Source organism: Grus americana, chromosome 4, assembly GCF_028858705.1.
Source record: "Grus americana isolate bGruAme1 chromosome 4, bGruAme1.mat, whole genome shotgun sequence".
In the NCBI taxonomy this organism is placed as follows: Eukaryota; Metazoa; Chordata; class Aves; order Gruiformes; family Gruidae; genus Grus; species Grus americana.
Genome location: NC_072855.1, coordinates 69,476,307 through 69,496,459, shown reverse-complemented (window position 1 = coordinate 69,496,459; position 20,153 = coordinate 69,476,307). Strand labels below are relative to the sequence as shown.

At 40.5% G+C, this 20,153-nt stretch overlaps 1 protein-coding gene across 1 annotated transcript in view; it reads right to left on the bottom strand.

The window, feature by feature from the left end:
- Positions 1–6,468: 6,468 nt before the first annotated feature.
- MGAT4D (MGAT4 family member D) overlaps positions 6,469–20,153 on the bottom strand; it is a 37,129-nt gene continuing 23,444 nt past the window's right edge. The window contains exons 8-15 of the mRNA XM_054824290.1: positions 16,427–16,538; positions 15,382–15,512; positions 11,606–11,713; positions 10,995–11,188; positions 9,399–9,477; positions 9,206–9,284; positions 7,996–8,108; positions 6,469–7,446 (exon numbers count right to left, since the gene is read on the bottom strand). Of these exons, the coding sequence (XP_054680265.1) occupies positions 7,420–7,446; positions 7,996–8,108; positions 9,206–9,284; positions 9,399–9,477; positions 10,995–11,188; positions 11,606–11,713; positions 15,382–15,512; positions 16,427–16,538 (843 nt within the window). The 3' untranslated portion in view covers positions 6,469–7,419. The remainder of the gene's footprint in view (positions 7,447–7,995; positions 8,109–9,205; positions 9,285–9,398; positions 9,478–10,994; positions 11,189–11,605; positions 11,714–15,381; positions 15,513–16,426; positions 16,539–20,153) is intronic.

Sequence of the window (20,153 nt, the reverse complement as noted above, 5' to 3'; positions counted from 1 at the left end):
GGTACAGGCTGCCTGGTCTCAGTCCTTAGGGTTTTCCAAGACCAACCAGATAAAGCTCTGAGCAACCTGAACTAGCCTCAAAGCTGACCCCACCACGAGCAGCTGGTTGAAGTAGAGACCTCCTGGGGTCCCTTCCCACCTGAATGATTTGATCGCTACAGATTGTTGCACAGTATGTCAATCTTCACACCTCTGCACCATGGTCTCCTCCATATTCCATTTGATGCAGATCTAAATAGAGGTCAGGATCTTTTAGATTATTACCAACTTTTCCTTAGACTTTGAAGGAGGGTATGCCTTTTTCATGAAACTCTCACATTTCTGCACTCTCAAGCAGAAAGGCTGTTAATGGCACTCTTACTCCCTTTCTCACTAGGGGGTCTAAAGCTCCTGCATCCAGCACTAACCCATGGGCTTCTCCTACAGCCAAACACCCATAACCACGTTGTGCCTTATTCCTCCTTCACATAGCTGCATCGGCATCAACCTGACCAAAGACAGCACCCAGCTGAAACTGCTCCATGAAAAACACCCAAGGATTCTTACACAACTTTTTATTTTTCCTTTATTTTGTGTGAAATTTGTACTTTCCCGTCTTTTGCTGAAGTGTTAAAAACACTGTACTGAAATGAACACTAAATGCGTAATTTAGCAATGACTCAAGCCACAATGTGGTACTCATGCAGGTGCTTTTTCAAGCTCGTTTGTTGCTTGAGTAGAACCTCCAGGAAAAGGTTATTTTTCAATTAAAAAAAAAAAAGAAAAAAGTTTGAGTAAAGCAGCGACTCGGTGTTCGGGCAGTGCCCAAAACGAAGCCTGTTCCCGCATTTTACACGGAGACCGCTTTTCAGAAGACCAGAAGGGAGGACGGCCGCGGCAGAAGCAACCCCCGCGGCCACCGCCGCGCAACCGCGCGTAGCCACGGCGGCCGCGCTCCTCCTGCGGGGCGGCTCTCCTCATGCGTGGGGCCGGGCCCCGAAACCCGCCCCGCGGCTGGTCCCCCCACTCCCCGAAACCGCCCTCAGGAGCCCCGCGGCCGGCCGGGAGGGGCGGGCAAACCGGAGACGCCACAGCCCAGGTTCGCGCTTCCAGCCCTCCCGCCGCGGGAGGCCTAACGGCCAGTAACGGCCGGGGCGCGCGGAAGCCCCGCGGGAGGTGAGGGTGTGTGTGAAGCAGGGGAGCTGCTGACCTCTCCTCCCCGCCACACGCAGAACGCCAGCGGAGACCCGCCCTCGCACCTGCGGCGCGGCGGAGAGAGGGCGGGAGCTGCAGGTGCCCGACACGCACCCTCCCGCCGCCACCGCGGGCCCGGGCAGCCGCCGCTTCAACCCTCCCCCCCCCCCGTTATCAAACACTGCCACGCAAAGAGCACCCACGGCCAGCCCCCATGGGGGGGAGCGAGAGGAGGCGGCGGCGGTCGCAGGAGCAGGCACAGCCCAGCCCAGCCCAGCCCACCCCGCCCCGCGGTGGCGGGCAGATTACCAACGGCGAAATCCCCTCCGCGCCCCGCTAGCCGGTCCCGGCCGCTTTTCTCAGGGCATCACCGGCTACGCATGCGCACCACCCCCCCCCCCCGACGCTCCCAGGGATGCGGGCGCCGAGGAGCAGGTGCTGCCGCTCCGCTCCAGCCAATCAAGGCGCGGCAGGCGGAGCCCTGCCCAATCCGCGCGCGAATCGCGACCTCAACGAGCCGCCGCGGAGTGCGTGTGGGCGCGGACGGCGGGCAGGTAGCCGCGCCAATCGAGGGCGCCCTCCGTGCGTCGTGCGCCAATCGCGGCTCGGCCCGCCGATGACAGCCTCCCCGCACGTGGTGCCCCAGCCAATCGGCCGGCAGCCCCTTCCCAGGCCGCCCCTGGGCTTCGCCGCGGCGATGCCATTCGGCGCCCAGGCTCGGTGAGGCGCTGCCGGCAGAATCTGCCCCGGTCCTGGAGCTAAACGGTCTGCCTCTCCTTGAGGAAAAGTTGCCAATTAATTACGTTGGGTTTGACGTGCGTCAGTGTGCGCTCCAGCGTGGAGTTTTTTTAGATACATCACGGCCACAGGCATCATCATTCTCCACACACCTGTGGTCAGCAATAAGCACAAATACAGACATGGTGGCTTTTCCATTGCTAATTGGAGCAATTTAGCTCAAATTAACAAAGCTCTTTATTGCAATTGGAGGTGCAGTCTAGCAATCCAATCTACACTGGAGGGATGGCTAAGTGGAGCAGCTATTGCATCAATTCCTAATTTTTTGAGCCTCACCCAGGCCTACTGAACGCAGCAGGTACGGGGTTACTGCCCTGAGGAGCTTTCTGGCCCAGCCCAAGTTGTACAGAGTACAATTTCTAAGCATTTAAAATGTTATCCGTGGAACTGATACTTGAAATGCATGGGAGAGGGCTGAGACAAGCAATTCCTTCAGGGATCGTGAGGAACACAGCTCTTGTAGCTGCCCAGCTGCTGACAAACTGGGTCAGGGTTTGGTATGTTTGCACGTGACATTGTGTCACTTGAGGACTCACATCATCAAAGCCTTCCTCCTAGCCAAAGGCTGTAAGGGTTGTCACCCTCATTTCATGCTCAATGTTGGTTCTGGACACCAACCATCACACCAGTATTTGTGAGATGAACCATCCAACTGCAGCCACTGTCTTTCATTCTTACTGTGGAATCTCTTTGAAGGGTGCATCTGCAGCCCTTCACTCAAGTCTGCTTTTGAGAAGTACACTCCTACACAGCCAAGGGCATGTGTCACTGCAGTATCAGCCATCCCCTCAAACGCAGGCAGATTTCACTGCCCAAGAAATTCTTACTAAGGCACACATGCAGAGCTTTTCTTTCTATTGCCTATGAAACTGGGGTCTGTGAAAGAAAAGAAGGAAGGAAATACCAGCAATGTTGATAGCCATAAGTGGTACTTTTTTCTCGTAACTCTAAGCCCCTCTCAGGCAGCGCTCAGGTCACAAGAATCTGTTTTATGTTATTTGATTCTTACCCTGTTGGGAAAACTGTCTTTCAGACATGGCAATTATGGCCTATACACCATTAAGCTTCCTCCCATCTAAAATAATTTATAACTTAGATAATTTTTATAGATTTCTCCATTTGGTTTATGTCTACCACAGGTTAGTTTGTTGACTCAGATGGAGTTACCATTAGAATGTATAATATGAATTGTAAATCCAAATGCTCATATTTATTTTTGTGGTATTCTGCCTTTCAAGTATTACAAGGTCATTGTAAACTAACGCACAAGCTACGGTACCATTTCTCAATCATCCGATTCTATGATTCTAATGATGATCAGAAAGATCTGATATGCCTTATTTAAAATCCTTATTTAATGTACTTTTGAGAAATGGTACTGCAGCCCTACAGAAATTTCAATCTTTAGACATCTCTAGCTAAAAAAATAATTAAAGAATGTTCTTGAGCAATCCATCGTGAAACAAAGACAGATGAAAACTATCCTCGCAGCTTGAAATACACATACATCCTTTTAGAAGTGATCACAGAATTAAAGATTTCTGCTTACTGCAGAATTAGTTGTTAATATTCTTACCGTTCATTGTAAAGCATCTATGAAAGATTTATCTGGAATCTTACATTTAAAGAAATAAAGAATAGTTTAAAAAAAATCCCACAACCCAAACCACTGCGAGACAATTAGTTTGTGCAACCAGTAATACAGCTAACAAATGTGTGACTTACGAGTAATAGAAAAAGCAAACGGGGAAAACTGGGAACCTTGTGTCTGGGACACCATCCACTTACTTCCTCAAACATGTGAGAGAAGATTTTCAATTCAATAAGCAAGTACATCTTCAAATTTGGATTAAATATTTCCTAATTAATTTTAAGAGATATTCCTCTTAAGAGTCTAGTCTCTTCTCAGGGTACGTTTAGCATCCATTAACATTTGCAGTAGGTGTGTGCTTGTATTAAGCTGTGCAAAAAGTCATAGTGACACTGATGAGATTAGGGGCCTACCTAATTAGTGGTAATAAAAACATTTTAAAAAATCAGTAAAGTTCATAACTGCCTTTTGTATTGAAGACAAGTGTTAGCATTCCCCTTTCAAAAGTCACTCAAAAGATTTAAGACAAGAACGGAGACACACCGTTCAGAGAAATAAATAACTGTGCTCCAGTGAAAATCAAAATGGGTTGAACGAGCTGTCGTTAATACTGAATTAGCTTGAAAAATGTTCTTTCTCCCCACGCAGACATTTAAGCTGATTACGTACATGTACAAAGAGCCTGAGGTAGTCAATATTTTTGAGACTTATGTTTTAAACCACATGAAAGTACTGAAGTAAAATTTCCTATTGAAGGAGCTTGGTGATCTGGTATGGAATCCAAAACTCCTTTCCTAGTTGTTTTTTGACTTACGCTTACTGCCTTTGGGTTTGGAAGTTACAATCGCAATGCCTACACTGCAAAAACCAGTCTCCCGTAAAGTTAGAGGATGTTCCTTATCCCCTGGATCTGTTGCCTGAACTGAAGCTTCCCAGGAGGAGGCCTCTTCGCAGCCTTTAAACTGGCCTCAGAGCCCCGGCATGCGAAGGCATGTGCAGGTTCAGCACGTAGGAGTTATTAAATGGAAAACCACAGGCAGGACCTCGCTTGCAGGGTGGAGAGCAAGCTGCATGTGTTCTGTAACTGCTCCTTGCCTAACAGAGACTGTTACGAACAAACCCAGCTAATTCACTCTATTAACATGCAAAAGTACACAAGCGTACTGCCATTACACTCCCTTTTCTTAAACTTCCAGAGGCTGTAACGCTCACAATCCATCTCTTTTTCAGTGAAAATCCAGAGTTCCTCTCCCACGGTTCCTTCAGTTTTCTAGCGAAGCTGTGGTTCTACTGTGCAAGAAACCGCTGTGCTCCACAAAGCACAGGGAAGAATCAGGACTAAGCAAAATTTTACTTTAACGGTGCATCGGCAAGGATTCATTATTTACTATGTCAACATTTAAAACCTTGTTTACATCAAAGTGATGGGAAGCGTATTCTGTGATTACAATGGTTATGTAAAATATGTAAAAATAGAAACAGAATGAATGAAGCACAAAGCTGGCAGCGCAGAATGAAAAATTGTATTTACAAAAAGTCCAGACACTTCCTAATATAATTTCAGGTATTCTGATGAGCTTTTTGAACTTACGCTTCAACACTCAGCGTGAAATCTAATTTCACTGTGAAAAATAAGAGCTTTTGGTAACAAAAACCATTACCTTAGTATTTTCCGTGTTTTCATTGACTAATAATTTCCTTCTTCCAGTGACTCGTCCCTGTAACAAGTGGGTGTAAGGCAGCCTGGATGCAGACACTGCTCCCAACTTGTGACTCTCTTGCAGTGAAAGCAATGGCAAAAGACAATTTTAAGTTTTTTACTAGATCCCTCAATTAATAAAATGTTCTACAAGAAATTATCTTTCTACTTTGATTTCTATTTCTTTCATCTTTTAATGGCAGGTGAAACAAGAACTTGCCATTCTGAAGTGTTTGACAAGATCCTGAAGATGAAGATTGTCCCCATGACATGATGCGATTTCAGTGAGAGTACTCAGAGCTATGATATGCTAAGAACTGAACAAAGGCGTCAGGAGAAGACCTGCACTTTAATAATTTTCATACCCATGCAAGTTTCTAAAGCTCTGGGGAAAAAAAATAAAACCCACCCAAAAACAAGTGTTCTGTAGGTTATCTGTTGCTTTGCCTTTTTGGGTAAAGGGTCCTATTCACTTCAGTTTCTTTGTTTTTCCCCAGAGATGCTAAAGCACTTCAGGTTAAGAGAGAGAATGACTTAATAGCACTCAATTTTGTCTTCCCTTAATGTAATCTAAGTTGTGTTTTTTTCCCTAGTACAAATTTTCATGACTACACATCTGAGACTCCTGTATCAGCAAGAAAAAAGAAGATCTGGAAGGCGATTCTGAGCAGGGTCGAAGGGAGGCAGCTCCGCCCTTCTCATGCCAGGTAGTTTGATGCAGAGCCACTTTATTTCCCTTCTTTCCCCAGCTTCAGTATTAGCCACTGCTTTTTAACGATCTGCTGGTCTCCGTTGTGCTCAACCCTTCTTTTTACTGTAAGTGCTGATGCATAAAGGTGTCCCTCTGTGTATATCTAAGCACTTGGATTACTGCATTAATTCTTAACCTGCATTAAACTCTTAACCTAATGAAGGCTGCAATATTTGGTCCAAGAAATACATGTCTATGTATGTACGTGTATATATATCTACACACACACATATATAGCACCACAGTATATAAACAATACTGTAAATTATCAAAATATTATTAGAGGTGGTCTTTAAAAAACACCCTTCTGGACTTTTTTAATATAAGAAAATAAATTTCATCTTACTCTAAATAAAAATACTCCTGCATTAGGAATACAATCCTACACTAATTTAACCCATTTAATACAAATCCATGCAAAAGTGTACAGTGCAGCTTATTTCTCGCTGTCTGCTGTTAGGATGCAGTGGACATGCAGGAGAATGAGTCGTGCTTCAAGTGCTAAGGAAGTGATACAGGAATTCTGCACGTTAACGGGTAGATGTCCAAGGTGGATTGTCATTTCCCAAAAACATTTCAAATGAGACTATTGTGGTTTACCTTTTATTTTCAAATTTATGTTGAGTTTTGCCTTGTGACCAGGATTTAAGTATCAGTACATACTGATTATCAAATTATAGGATCCAAATTTTTATTTAAATAGATTTTCTTTCTACAAAAATATAGTTATACATATTATTTCCTGTAGTAAATTCAATGCATAATTCACTGCAGAGTTTTACAATCCTCCAAACACCACCTGTTTAGCTTTCAAGTTACTCAAATGGTAACTTGTAGGCACTTCCCATTCAAAAAAGTATTAAACATAACTAACACTATATTAAGGCTGAAACACACTTTGTTAAGTTTGAGAGATGGGCTGCTCTAAATATGTGCAATGAATACTGACTTTTCCTTCAGTTCTCCTTTCCCTCCAGAACTGACCAGTGTTCTTAGTGGAGTTGAAAACTGTCCTTAATATTTTTCAAAAATGTCCATATTTTTAGTTTTGGTGAAACTTCTCATACTTTTATGCTTTAGTCCCTGAGACAGCCTGTAACAATTGTATCGTATCAATTGTTAATAATATTATATATTGAATGTTGCCAAGCTAAGGTGAGATTTTTACATATGGCACCTTACTTGAGAACATTTTATAGAAATTACTAATATCACGGGGTTCTTTATAGCTTTTAATATTCTTTATATAAAGATTTAATAGTTACCTCAACTCTTTCCTAATACACAGTATTAAGAATTAAATGGGTTTGGATTTGTTCTTTTTACCCAGCCATTTTTTTGTTGCTGTTAGCCTAGTTTTCAAACAATCTGTAACAAGCCACACATCAAAAATGGTTGGTTTTTTTTTCAGTTTTCAGATGTCTTGATAAGTACCTGAAAAAAACAAAATATATTATTTTTTAAAATCTGCAGAAGCATTGCCTAAGACAGTAGCTTTTCCTTCCTTCCAGCTATGGCTATAGTTTAAGGCTGTAGCAATTCTTTTCAGTGACTTATACTGAATATTTTCTACTTATGGGTTCATGCACATTCAGACACTTGGGAGAAGCTTGAAGAATAAAAAAAAAAATCACATGTTCATCTGAAAATGTTTGCATATTACAATTAATATCCAACATGGTGATTGGAAAAAGCTAGAAAAACCTCCCTGTCTCCTTTGGTTGTTTATGATGACCCAAATCCTAGTGGTTATACTGACAGCACTGTAAAACTGGAGAATCATCCCATTTGAACATTTCCAGCACTTTTTCTATGAATTTAACTTCTCCCCTGAATAATTAACATAATTCTAAACTTGTGTGAGTATTTCCACACAAAATTCCATCAAAAATTAAATAAAAATTAATGATTATAATACTATATGGTAGGAAGAACTGAAACTGATTTAATAAAGTCTTAATTAAAATGCTTTAACATGCTTACCTCACTAAGTATTGCCCATACAGGAGAATCAGAATTGACCGATAAACGAATAGCCTGTATTTTTCCTATTGACTGATTGATAGTGCCTTCTGCAATTCCATTTTCAAAAGCCCCTAAATAAAAAATAAAACAAGACCTGTACAAATGTGTATTAGAATGAAATACGCTTCCAAGTGAACTTAGGCAAAAGCTCTAAAGTATAAATTAACTGCAGGAATACAACATTAGGGAAAAAAAATCTTTCAGAAAAGGTCAAACAATAACAACTGAAAGATAAAGCTATAAACAAGAAGAAGGATTCATTCCTTCAGCAACTAGGAGCTGGAGAAGAATACAAAAAATTAGGAACCTGTAGCTACAAATGTTAAAAAATAAATCTAAATATGTTAGTAGTGACCATATACATAGGGCACACGTGATCACATTAAATAATCTAAAAAAGCTTTTCTGAGAAGTGTGATTATTTCTAAAAAGATATATTAGGAATCATGGACCAATTCTGACACATTTCTTCAATAGTTCAGTGCTTTTTAACTATCCTTGTTAAGCTGGCATAAAATCACTGCAGACAAATGAAAAATGTGCATCCCATGTACGATATTCATTTCCTATCAACTTGCACATGCAACAGTGAGCTGACAGCATTTCGGTTTGGATCTCTAATTAGAGCAAAACAGCCACAAGGAGGTGGGCGAGAGGTGCAAATCAAAGCAATCAAGAAGTGCCGGTGAGGTGAAGGTGGTTCATTGGGAGAAAAGAGCAATTACGCGGTAGAAGAGACAGAAGAAAGCGACAAAGGTGGGGACAAGAAGGGGGAAGGTGCACTGCATTATGCTTCATTTCAGGTTGGAGCACCAATTCATGTTGTCATAATCATAAGAAATGCTTGTCTTCAGCTAAGGCTGCAAAATCCAAACTGGAATCAATAATGCTATTAAGACCTTGCAGAGACTGTGATTAGTTGTTCTTCTAATTAGATATTTTAGCTTTGCCACTGCTGGTAGGGTTCTTCAGTATTTAAAACAAAATAGGATAGTCATTGGTCAAACACCATATACTATAGTATGCAGTAGCATAAAAGGTTTCTTCTTCTTACTAGTTCACCTTGGAATGTTGTATTTATTACAGAGTTAATTACATTCTCAAATGCAAAAACATTTTATACATAAGAACAAAATTTCTGGTTTTGGAGTGACAATAAACAATTTACCTATTTTTAAATATCCATCTTTGGTTGCTGGGTAGTTAAGTTTACTTCCATGGTCAATCAGTTCTTTTCTTAGCATTTCCTGTAAAAAAAAAAAATCTCCAGAAATATTTTCTAGGGCATCACATTTTATGCTGAACGTCATTCTATAAAATGAAATAGCACTGTGTATTACAGTTGGAAATAAAAGACTTACATCAGCTGGCAACACTTCCACGGTAGTGTTAAACAGTTTATCACCAGGGTGCTCCATGTTTCCGCTTCTGAAGAAGTACCTGATGATAAAGGCGTATTATTTTCAGGTATTTTATACTTTAGAATAGTCCTAGGGAAGTAATTCTTTCCAGTTTTGAAGGGAAGTTTCAAATATTATCAGATTAACTATACATTTTCACAGGCTAGCAAAGTGATGGGGCTGGGACCAGCCATTAGGCAATACCATCTGTAAGTTAGCTTCATCCAGTACAGCTCCCCAGTAACAGGAAAATGCAAAAATATAGCCTACTCAAGTTTCCCAAAGCATAAGCCAGTTAATTAACAGCATTGATCAAAGAACACCAGTGTTTATTATAACAACTGTCATTTAGTGCAGTTCACTAGATGGAGATATAGACTTGCTTTCTTAAATGAAAATTTTCTTTTACATAAATGAAAAATCTACAGTCTTTGCAAAAACGGAAGTTTCTTAGTTTTGCGACCAGTTTGGGGAGGAAGTGTAACAACAGTGAAGGAGTTTTCTCTCTGAATATCATTACAGAGATATGGTAATTTGCATCAGAGACACTCTCCTTGAACCATATTTCTTGCTAGGTTAGTTTTAACTCAGATCTGTTCTCCAATCTGACACAGAGAGAAGAAACTTTGCTGAACCAGGCAGGACTGCTTCTTTTGGCGCCAACCTCAATTTGTATTGTTCATAGAGTAAGTACTTCTGAAAAACACTTCTCTATCTTAAGCTACACGTGTCTCTTCCTTTCAAAGATGCCCAAGTTGAACAATGTGAAACCAGATAAGATAGTTTCATCATTTAGAATGAGAAAAACATTCAAGGTGGGACTTGGCTGTAGGTCCAAACACGTGGAGTTAGAAGTCCGGCTGTGACCCAAACGTTCAAGCTCTCGTTACAGGCAATGGAGATACACTCAGTACAGTCAATGAAACTTAGCAACTGACTCAGGTGACCAAACAGAGAAGGAGATGAATAGCTGTCTAGCTGCCACTAACCGTATAAAGTAGATCTCTCTCATGTACAGTAGGAGCTTACAGACCTACCTTATGTAGATGTGTCTACTGTAAACACCTACATTCAAGTCTGAATTTTCAACTGAATCCCACCTTTATTATTTCACTCTTCATTATTTCCCCAAAATAGTGATATTTTCTCTTTGCTTTCACCTACACTGGTAAGTGTCTGGTCTGGGACATGGCCTTTGACTTGCCATCATGCAAACAGCCTTTCTGTTGACAACTATAGAAATCAACCTTTCACTGACTCCATTGATGAAATTCATTAGTTACAAACAAATTCCTTTGAGAATTATCATAAGAGAATTTAAAATATTTAACCAAAGAAATAAAAGGGGAAAAAAATTAAGCAGCTCTCTAACTGCCAAGGAAGAAATGTATTTCAGGAGGGGAATTCAAGAAGGGGAGCAAATAAATAGCAAATCCTGGATTTTTTGTCAGTAATGAAGCTATGGTTTATGCAAACAGTTGAGCACTGGTGATTTTGAACAGTCATTTCCAAACTGGGTATATGCAGGTTCCATATTCCATATCATGTAATACTTACTTTTCAACTTTTAGTGGATTCAAAAAGGTGAACCTGATGTAGTCCCCTGCTACTGGAGCTGAAGCCCAAAAACAGTCTTTTCCTTTATAAACATTTTCCAAGGTATATTGCTGGTAAATTCTTAGGCTTGTATACACTTTTGCAGGTGGATTATTATGTGCTTTATGTAGCCCATTTTTGCCAAAATCTTTATCCTGTTGGATATAAAGAAATGTAATTTCACTCATACAGTGAAAAAGAAATGCTCAAATATCTTGAGTTACTACAGGAAGCTATTCTAGAAAATCATTACCTTAGTGTCAAAAAATATACAATCTATTTCATCACAATGAAACCTTGTGCTGTGAAGAGGGTTCCTACAGGCCATTAAATGCTCCTATGACCGGTACAAGTGTTCAGATTAGAGATTCAAAGATGTTTGTGCAGAAGCAGTGTTTCCCATCTGCAGTTTAGATGCCAGATCAATATTCTCCCCAAAATCTGCAAACCAAAGTTCTTGCATATGGAAATGCCATCTAATGCCAAAGATGCAATGCTTGAAACTGATTTGAGAAACAAGTCAGAACACAAGCCTATAATTTAGAAATATGGCATTAATTTCTTATCCTTACTTTCAAATTCTGTATCTTCCCAGCCAATGATGAATAAATTCCCACATGCTGAAAGAGAGATGGTTTAGCACGGATACGTAACTTTGCCTTTTCATTTTCACAGTGTATCTGGAAAGAAAGTAAAAGGGAGTTCATGATGTAGTTGAGGGTATGGGTCCCGGTTTTTTATCCATATTTGAATGAGTAATCCTTAGATTAACAGTCACCTTATTTCAAATACACTGTTTCTAGACCTGAAATCATAATTCCATGTGTGGTGCTATGTAGATTTAAAGGCTCAACCACCGCTAATTCAGGGATTTTTGCACTGTATACCATCAATCACACTTCAGAGTGACAAAAATGGATCTCGAACCTGAAACTGATTGATTTTTTTAACTATTTCTGGCAAATTTAATTTAATTTGCCTTGCCATATCATTCTAATTAAACTATTTTGACCAAAACTGACCTTCTTGAGATAGATTCTGGTTATATTTCAGTTTTTAGCATTTTGGCTCTTTCTGCTATGTTTGAGAGGCTTATAATGCACTACATTATAGGGTAAGTTACGTATTTTTTATCTTGTAATTACATGCAGCCCTTCGATACTGTATTTGAATCCTGCTTGTCCATCTTAGTACACTTTGTGACATGACATCTACCAGGGAATTAAATAACCGTAATTGGTAGTAATTTCTGAGTTTCTTGATTTTTTTGAATGATAGCAAATTACTTCTTTAAATGTAATTTTTGCTCTATATCTAAAGAGCATCATAGTTTGATACAATGAAGCAAACGTGCTACAGTAATTAATGACACATAATGAAGCATCAAGGCACAGAACAGAGCAAAGAGCTAAAATGAGACCCCCTAGGTTCTACTCTTGGTTCTGCCACAGAATTATTGTATGAGTTTGGAAGATCATTTAACTTCTCTGTATCCCAGGTCTCACATCTTTAGATTTGAGAGGATAACATGTTTACCTCTTCAATCAAGTGCTTTCAGTTCTATACAAGAAAAATGTTACATAAACTACATCAATTCTTTCTAAAGCTGGAAGTGATAAAGTCTTCACTCAGCTGGCTTAAACACTGAAACTCATGGGGGATTGATGTTTTCCACCTTAGTGCTAATTAAAAGTTCAAAACCACCTGGAAGGCTATAAAAAGAACTAAGTATTTTTATGTTTGTCCACAGCAGATGTTCAGCAAAACAATGTAAAAACACAATACATGCAAATTGATTTATTGGCAGCTGTTTCTTTGAACAGCACACTACAGTTTTGCTAGAAAAAAAATCATTATAAGAGCATAAATTTGTAATCTTTCTTCTGACAGGGTTTGCGGTTCATCCCCTACAATAATGCAGTCTCTAGCATGTCTCCTTTTATGCTACGGCAGCAATACTTATGGTAGCACCTGAGAATAATCCATAGCACAGGTCTGGTGGGGTCATTTGTGCAGAAACTGAGATAAAGCTCCTCACTGAGTCAGGGCTCTCATCTCTGCAGCCTGCTAGTCCCCACTACATTGAGAGATTCATGCCGCTGCATATGATCACAGAATCACAGAATGGTTTGGGTTGGAAAGAACCTTAAAGTTCACCTAGTCCCAACCCCCTGCCATGGGCAGGGACACCCTCCACTAGACCACGTTGCCCAAAGCCCCATCCAACCTGGTCTTGAACACTTCTGGGAATGGGGCATCCACAACTTCTCCAGGCAACCTGTTCCAGTGCCCGTCTTTCCGTCTTTCTTATAAGCCCCCTTTAAGTACTGGAAGGCTGTAATATGGTCTTTCCAGAGCCTTCTCCTCTCCAGGCTGAACCACCTCAACTCTCTCAGCCTGTCTTCATAGGAGAGGTGCTCCAGCCCTCTTATCATCTTCATGGCCCTCCTCTGCACCTGCCCGAATAGGTCCCCATCTCTTTTTGTACTGGGGACCCCAGAGCTGGATGATGGTTCACAGGAGGTAAACACGACGAAGTTTCTGAACCACGCAGAGATCCAATGGCTATCATCATCACAAACTGTCTTTTCCAGCTCAGTGAGCAGATGTAGCTCAATCTTGGTATGTTAATACTCAGCCCAGGCTGAGAACATGTGCCCAACACCCATCACCACACCACAGCATGGCACGTAAACGCCATGAGCAGGTGCCTCATTGACCCTCCCGTGATGCACAGTGTGCAATCACTTAGTGACACTCTTAGTTGCTCGGAAAGGGGAAAGCGTGAGGATTTCTGTCGGCTTGCCTTCTCTGGCGCCTCTAGGGACGTCCACTGTCAAGCAGAGGAGCAGCAGCAGCTGGGATCTCTGTCCTTCTTTCAGCCTCCATTTTTGCATCTCATGAACGGTCCCCGTAGGTCTTGCCACTGGTCATTCCCACACAAGGGCAGCGTGAGACTGACTTGTCTCAGCAGGTTTTTCCTACCCACAGCAATTGAAATTGCAATAGCAGAAGTGAAACTCACTAGAAACTTGGTGACACCACTCTGCACTGGCTTGGCCGGAGCGGGCTCGCGCGAGCCGCCTGCCTTTCAGGAACACGGCTTCGGTTCAGGTATGAATCAGGTCTTAGAAGCTAGAACGGTCACTTAGAAAACAAAATGTTTAATCTATCAGATGGAAGTTGGCACGCGTTAGACAGATCTGGAATGGGTGATGTTAACATAATAGTATCTGTTTTTTACTCTGTTATCACAGGCAGGCAAGAACGTAAATTAGAGGTACTTGAGGCTCACTCTAACTCCTATGAGCCAGCCTAACCCATGGGGTAGGATTTCAAAGCTTACTCCTATCTGTATGCAGTGGGAATCGAGACTCCTCAGTGGCATTACTAAGTGTAAAACCAGAGACCTTCCGCTATCCCCAGGAGTTGCCTCTGCTACACGGTAAAACTTGTTTGTTCCGCTTCCATCACGCTCCTGCTCTGCACAACTCCTATCTGTCTCTTCTTCCTTATCAACACAAAAACAACATGTGCAAACACCTGGAGTGGGGACTGGCTACACTAATCAAATACAACTCTTGAACTTTAAAAACCAAGAAGGAGCAGAAACTCTGGTCAGTCCTCTGTGGCACAGTCTGTTATACAAGAAGAGTGTGAGTAGTGACCAGCACCAAAGACCGGTGAGAGAAAGAATGCAAAAGGACATAAAGAAATACTTAACATATCATTGGGCTCACCTGTAGTGCCAGAAATGGCACTTTTTGCAATTCAACACAACTGTTTCTTTCATTTTGAGTGAAAAGTATCATTTAGATCGTTCGATCTACACGTTTCCCTGCATTTTTTTTTTCAGGCAGTCAACTTATTTCCCAGTTAGTAAAAGATTTAGAGCAAAACACTTATGTTCTACTTCCTAAAAGAAAGGAAACAAATTCAAAACAACTGTGATTATAAAATTGTATGCTTTACTGACTTTTATATTAGAAGGTCAGCAGAAGGTTACGAGAAGCCATAGTCCACATAGGTTTACATATTCAAATTTTTCTTCATTGTTGGTGCTGCAGGGTTGCCTATGTGACCAGCTGCAGGCAGATGTGAGCTTGTCCTGTCCATGTTCTGAGCCAGTGGAGGCTGATGGTGTGGAAAATCTGAATTTCTGTGAGTCAGGCCTCTCCAAATGCCCTAACGGGCTCAAACACCGTGCCGCTCTATGCAGATCTGTCCCCACAAATTCCAAAGTAAGTCAGGTTTGAGAGATTTCTGTTCCGCTTGTTGAAAATAAATAATTTTGTCACTGAAACTGTTTAAATATTACTTATGGTCATAAATTCATAGACATACTTACTGCATTCTTTTCTGGATTGCACACTTTAACCCAGAGCAGGTGGTCTATAAGCCAGTCTATAGGCTTATCTTTATAGAACATGAGAAAAAATTCCACTATGAGTGGCAGGTCTTCTGATTTAAACAATTTTCCTGAAAGCAAGACAAGAAGTTGCATATTCAGATATTTTTATTGCTGTGCAAAAATCACCAGCTTTATGTTTACTCCAGCCTTAAACACATGGATGTAATTTTGTTATTTAGTGGAAATTTCATCACAGACTCCCAGCTTTGGAGATTTGCTCCAGCTTGTGGGGATTTTGAAAAGATTTCCAGTCCGCACCTGGAGATAGTCTCATGCAGTCAACCAGTTGACTAATAAAGCACGCCATTATATCCTAGTTCCAAACCCAAATCTGCCAGTCACCTCTATCGGTGTGTCAGATGAAATGAAGTCTGAATAATTCCTCAAAATGCTGAGCGTGCAATTTCACTGGCAATACTATACTATCTTTAAATTAAGACCTAGATATGAAAATTGTTGCTTTTAAAATACTATCGCTGTTCATTTAGTTCTCCTGTTATTTGTATTAGCAGATTTTGTTACATTTCTTTGTTTGACCTAACACTAATAAGGTGTTTCCACAAGTAAGTTGTATTAGAACCAAAGACAAAATATAAAAAGAAACTTACTACTAAAAATAATAAAAAACCTTTCCAATGATGCACATTCTGCTCCACAAAGGAAGCAGATTTTTTTATAGATTGTTCAAATTCCATTCTTGAGAAGATGACTACATGCTACAGGGGCACATAGTGCCCCGAGGTTGAACAATTTGCTTCTTATGGGAACCCAGCTACTAGATCCTATGCTGAGGACACTCTGCATTAAAAAGACAGTTTTAAAGAGCGCAGAAAGTAAAAGACTTTCAGTGGGAGCTTTCCTGAAGAACCAAGGAAGTTTTGATATGCAAGTCCTTCTGTGCTTTGAAATGTAATTCGAGCGAGACCTACTTGACATACACAGCTCCAAATCCAATTGACCCTGCTGAAGTTTTAATACTTACCAATAAATCCAAGCTGGGAGAATTCGAGAATCATCCACTCCTGGGACTGTTTAGCAGCAAAGTTTTTTATACTTTGAATATAATCAGGTTTGGCTACAATATCATCCTCCAGCTGGGGGGAAAAAAAAAAGGCAACAAAAATCCAGAAGGCAAGTGGTGGTGATGTTGCCACACATAAGTGATAACTGCATTGGATTTGACTGCTGTACAGTGTGTGCTGAAGATGTGCCAAACTACACTACTGGTATTTAGCTTCCACATATATCTCTCTCTCAGTATAATTCATTACATATTTATTTACGTGAGTGACTATAACACCATGAGTCCTCCTCACTTTTCTGAGAAAGGAGGACTCCCTACCCTAAAGAGATCTCACTTAAAAGAAAACATTCAGCAAAAAGATAGAGATTAAGGAAGAAGAGAGCAGACGGTTTGTACTGAAGTTGCATAAGCACTGATAAGCAGCAAGCGCAAATTGTTTGAAAAGAGAGGCGTCTAAAGCAGATGGTTAAAACCTCCGTAGAGTAGCCTGGGCAGACTTTGTTGTACCTAAAAGGTGACTGAGATACTGAGACCCTAGTAGAAAGCAAGTTGTTTCAGGGAATACTAGTCATGAAAGAAGGAACATGCTGTGAAGCACACTGAAGGACAGGAATACATGGAGCTTTCAAGGTGTTGTAAAGGCTGACACTGAATACAGCTGTAGCACCAGCTAAAGGATGCTCGGAAAAGGGGACTGACATCCATCAAGGAAATGGGAAAGGCCTTGGTTGCATTTTTGCATGGCGTTCAGAGAAGAATGGGGGAACTTAGAAGCCAGAAGCTGTTCCAGTTACTAAAGCTGAGGATAACGAGTTCAAACAAGGAGTTTAGAGGTAATGACACAAAGGAAGTAAATGGATTCCAGAAATAATTACAGAGGAAGTAATTCAGGGTTTGAATTCCATATGGGTATGAAAAACACAGGAAGAGGAGAGTAAGCCTTCAGGAAAACATTGTTGGGGTGCAGTGCAATGATACAGTTAATTTGCACTAACTGCTGTGCTTCATTGGCCCTGGCGCTTGCCTGGTGGGGCTGGAATCTGATTCAGAAAGCTAAATAGGTAGAAAATTAATGCTATGAGAAAAAAAAAAAAAAAAAGCGCGCATGGTTTCCTTCTGGTTTTGTGTCCTCAACTGACTCAGTGCAGAGTCAGCAGCAAGAGCATGAGAGAGCAGACCCACAGCTTTTAGCTGCATTTGGCCATTACTATAAGTGTAGGGCTGGTGGGCGTAGAAATGTGTTGTCAACAGTCAACCCAGGAGGAAGTAGAATGAAGTCTGAAAGACAAGATTAAGAGATCTGTTTTGACCCTGTCAGCTTTTGCTGATGGTAAGATAATGAAAAATAGATAGATGGAGACAAACTGATCGAGATGAATGCTTATTAACAGATTCTGAGATCTGGGGACTGAGTTGAGGTGACAGTTATGCAGAACAACTAAAAAACCCCAAACCCCAAAACATCAACTTACAAGAAATCGTGCATGAAATTAAATGAGCTAAGAGGATTATCCTAGATGTAAAGGGAGAAGGGCAAGGAATCAAAGAAAGTTTCAGAGAATCCTTAAAGAGAAATTGAGGGGCACCCAAAAAAGAATGAAAGGCAGAGAGGAGTATCTCAAAAATCTAGTGAGACCACCATATCAAGAAACACTAGAAGAAAGCGTACAAAAGTAGTAAAGATGAAAAAATACAGAGGCTGTGATGCAAAGTGCGTGTGAGTGTGGTTATGAACTGAAAGTAGTTTTGCATAGTGAGAAGTCTGAAACAGTCTTTTCTGAAGCCGACAGTTAAAAGTGAATATTGGAGAATGTAGTTTGATACCCTATGTAGCGCAGAACCTTAAAAGTTTTTTATTTAACCCTGTACTGAGCCCCGTAATTTGTGTTCAACTAAAGCACATCGTCTTGAAGAGCATCTGTCATTGCTTAGAGATTTCAGTACCAGTTCTCTTCCAGTGGGTTATACTATGCGTAATTACCCTGAACATTTAGTACGTGGTACCCAAATTCTAATTTGAATTTTTCTGGCTTCAGCTTAACAGCCACTTGTTTTTCATATGCTCTTATTGACCAAAGGAGATTATGCAGTGGCTGTACACAGCTGGATCAGGAAGTTTAAGATATGAACTGTTTAGTCCATTTGCCCCATTGCCACGAGAAGGCCAGCAGAACACCTGATCGCAGCTAATTTCCCTTCACTCATCAGTGCTTCGAGATGAAAAAAGATACATGCACAATAGCAAGGCTATGTAAATTCCCTAAATGACAGACAATAAATGGGTTTCCATTCGTTCTTCTTATGTGGGTTATCTATCTAAGAGAAGTAAAAATGAAGAAGCAACAAAAAAGTGGTAGCATACAATGCAAGTGTAGGCATCAGACAGGAAAGTATCTTCCTTTCTAAATTATATTAGGGTATTTTAATATTTTGAATCACCGTTCGGTGAATATGTGAAGACTTAAGCTGAAAAATCTTATTCTCTCATTTTCCACAGAAAACAAACCTGCAATAGTTCATTCCCTAAAGATCCTTTTTTTTTTTTTGTACGAGCATAAAGAAAATTTCAGCTAAAAATGCACTTTCATGTAAGTTATTCCTTTGAGGAACTCTAGGTCAAGTAACAGGCTTGACCTAGAGTCTAGTAGGGAGGGAAGAAAAAAAAAATCAATATAAAGAGTCCTAATGACTTCACTGAGCTATTGCTCAGGCCTTAAAACCACTAGAGAAACTGTAATAATGGTGTAAAGATAAGTGCTGCTGGCAATATGTATTACCAGTATATACATTTGTTATATATAAATATACAAAGCTCCCCCAGCCTCCACAAGGAAAAAACTCATGAGGTGAAAAAAAGCATAGAACTAAATTTAAAGTTTATAACAGATTTTAACTGAAGATAACCAAAAGATTTATTTAATGTTTTATTTTTAGTTCATCTGACTGCTAATAGAAAACTCTTCCCAAAAACTGCTGTACCTGAGTTTCTCAAAGATGCTTTCAGATTTGAAATGTTTAATTCCTTCAGAATGAACTAAGTCTACAGGGACACAAAGAAAAATATGCATGTCCTCACTACTAGGTTGGGATTTGAATGCCTGCTTTTATCATTATGTTAAGATGCCATTATCTTGTCTCTGATGTTATTACAAATGTCTCAAGGAGCTCTGGTGGACTCCAGGAAGTACAGTAAAAGTGGAAACAAGTATTTCAAAGTTCTCTTAGTTTTTTACTGATTAAGAAAACTTCACAAAAAAGCCTGAAAGGAGCAGAGGCTGGTTCAGGGGGAAAAAAAAAGGGGAAAAAAAAAAAAAAAAAGAAAAAAGAAAGGCAAAGTAGAAGAGATGCCTCAAGTAGAAAAGATGAGATGACTGATGGGATTTGTTGTCTGTCTTCAAAGATTATGTTTGATCAGTGGGTAAGGTTCATCCAGTGTAACCCCATTAGCTTCAATGGACTTCACAAAGTTACTTGCTTAAATCCTGATTCAGCAATATCCTAGCATGAGCGTTTATGTGTTTATTCAGCAAAGATCTTGCCTGACTCATGACATCAACTGTTCTGTAGACATCAAGACTAATTATGTATGCTTATCTTCTCTCAAAACTCAGAAGTTAGTATTGGTCACCCAAATGATACTATTTCTGACAAAACAGTAAATAAAATCTAATCTATTTCAAATTTT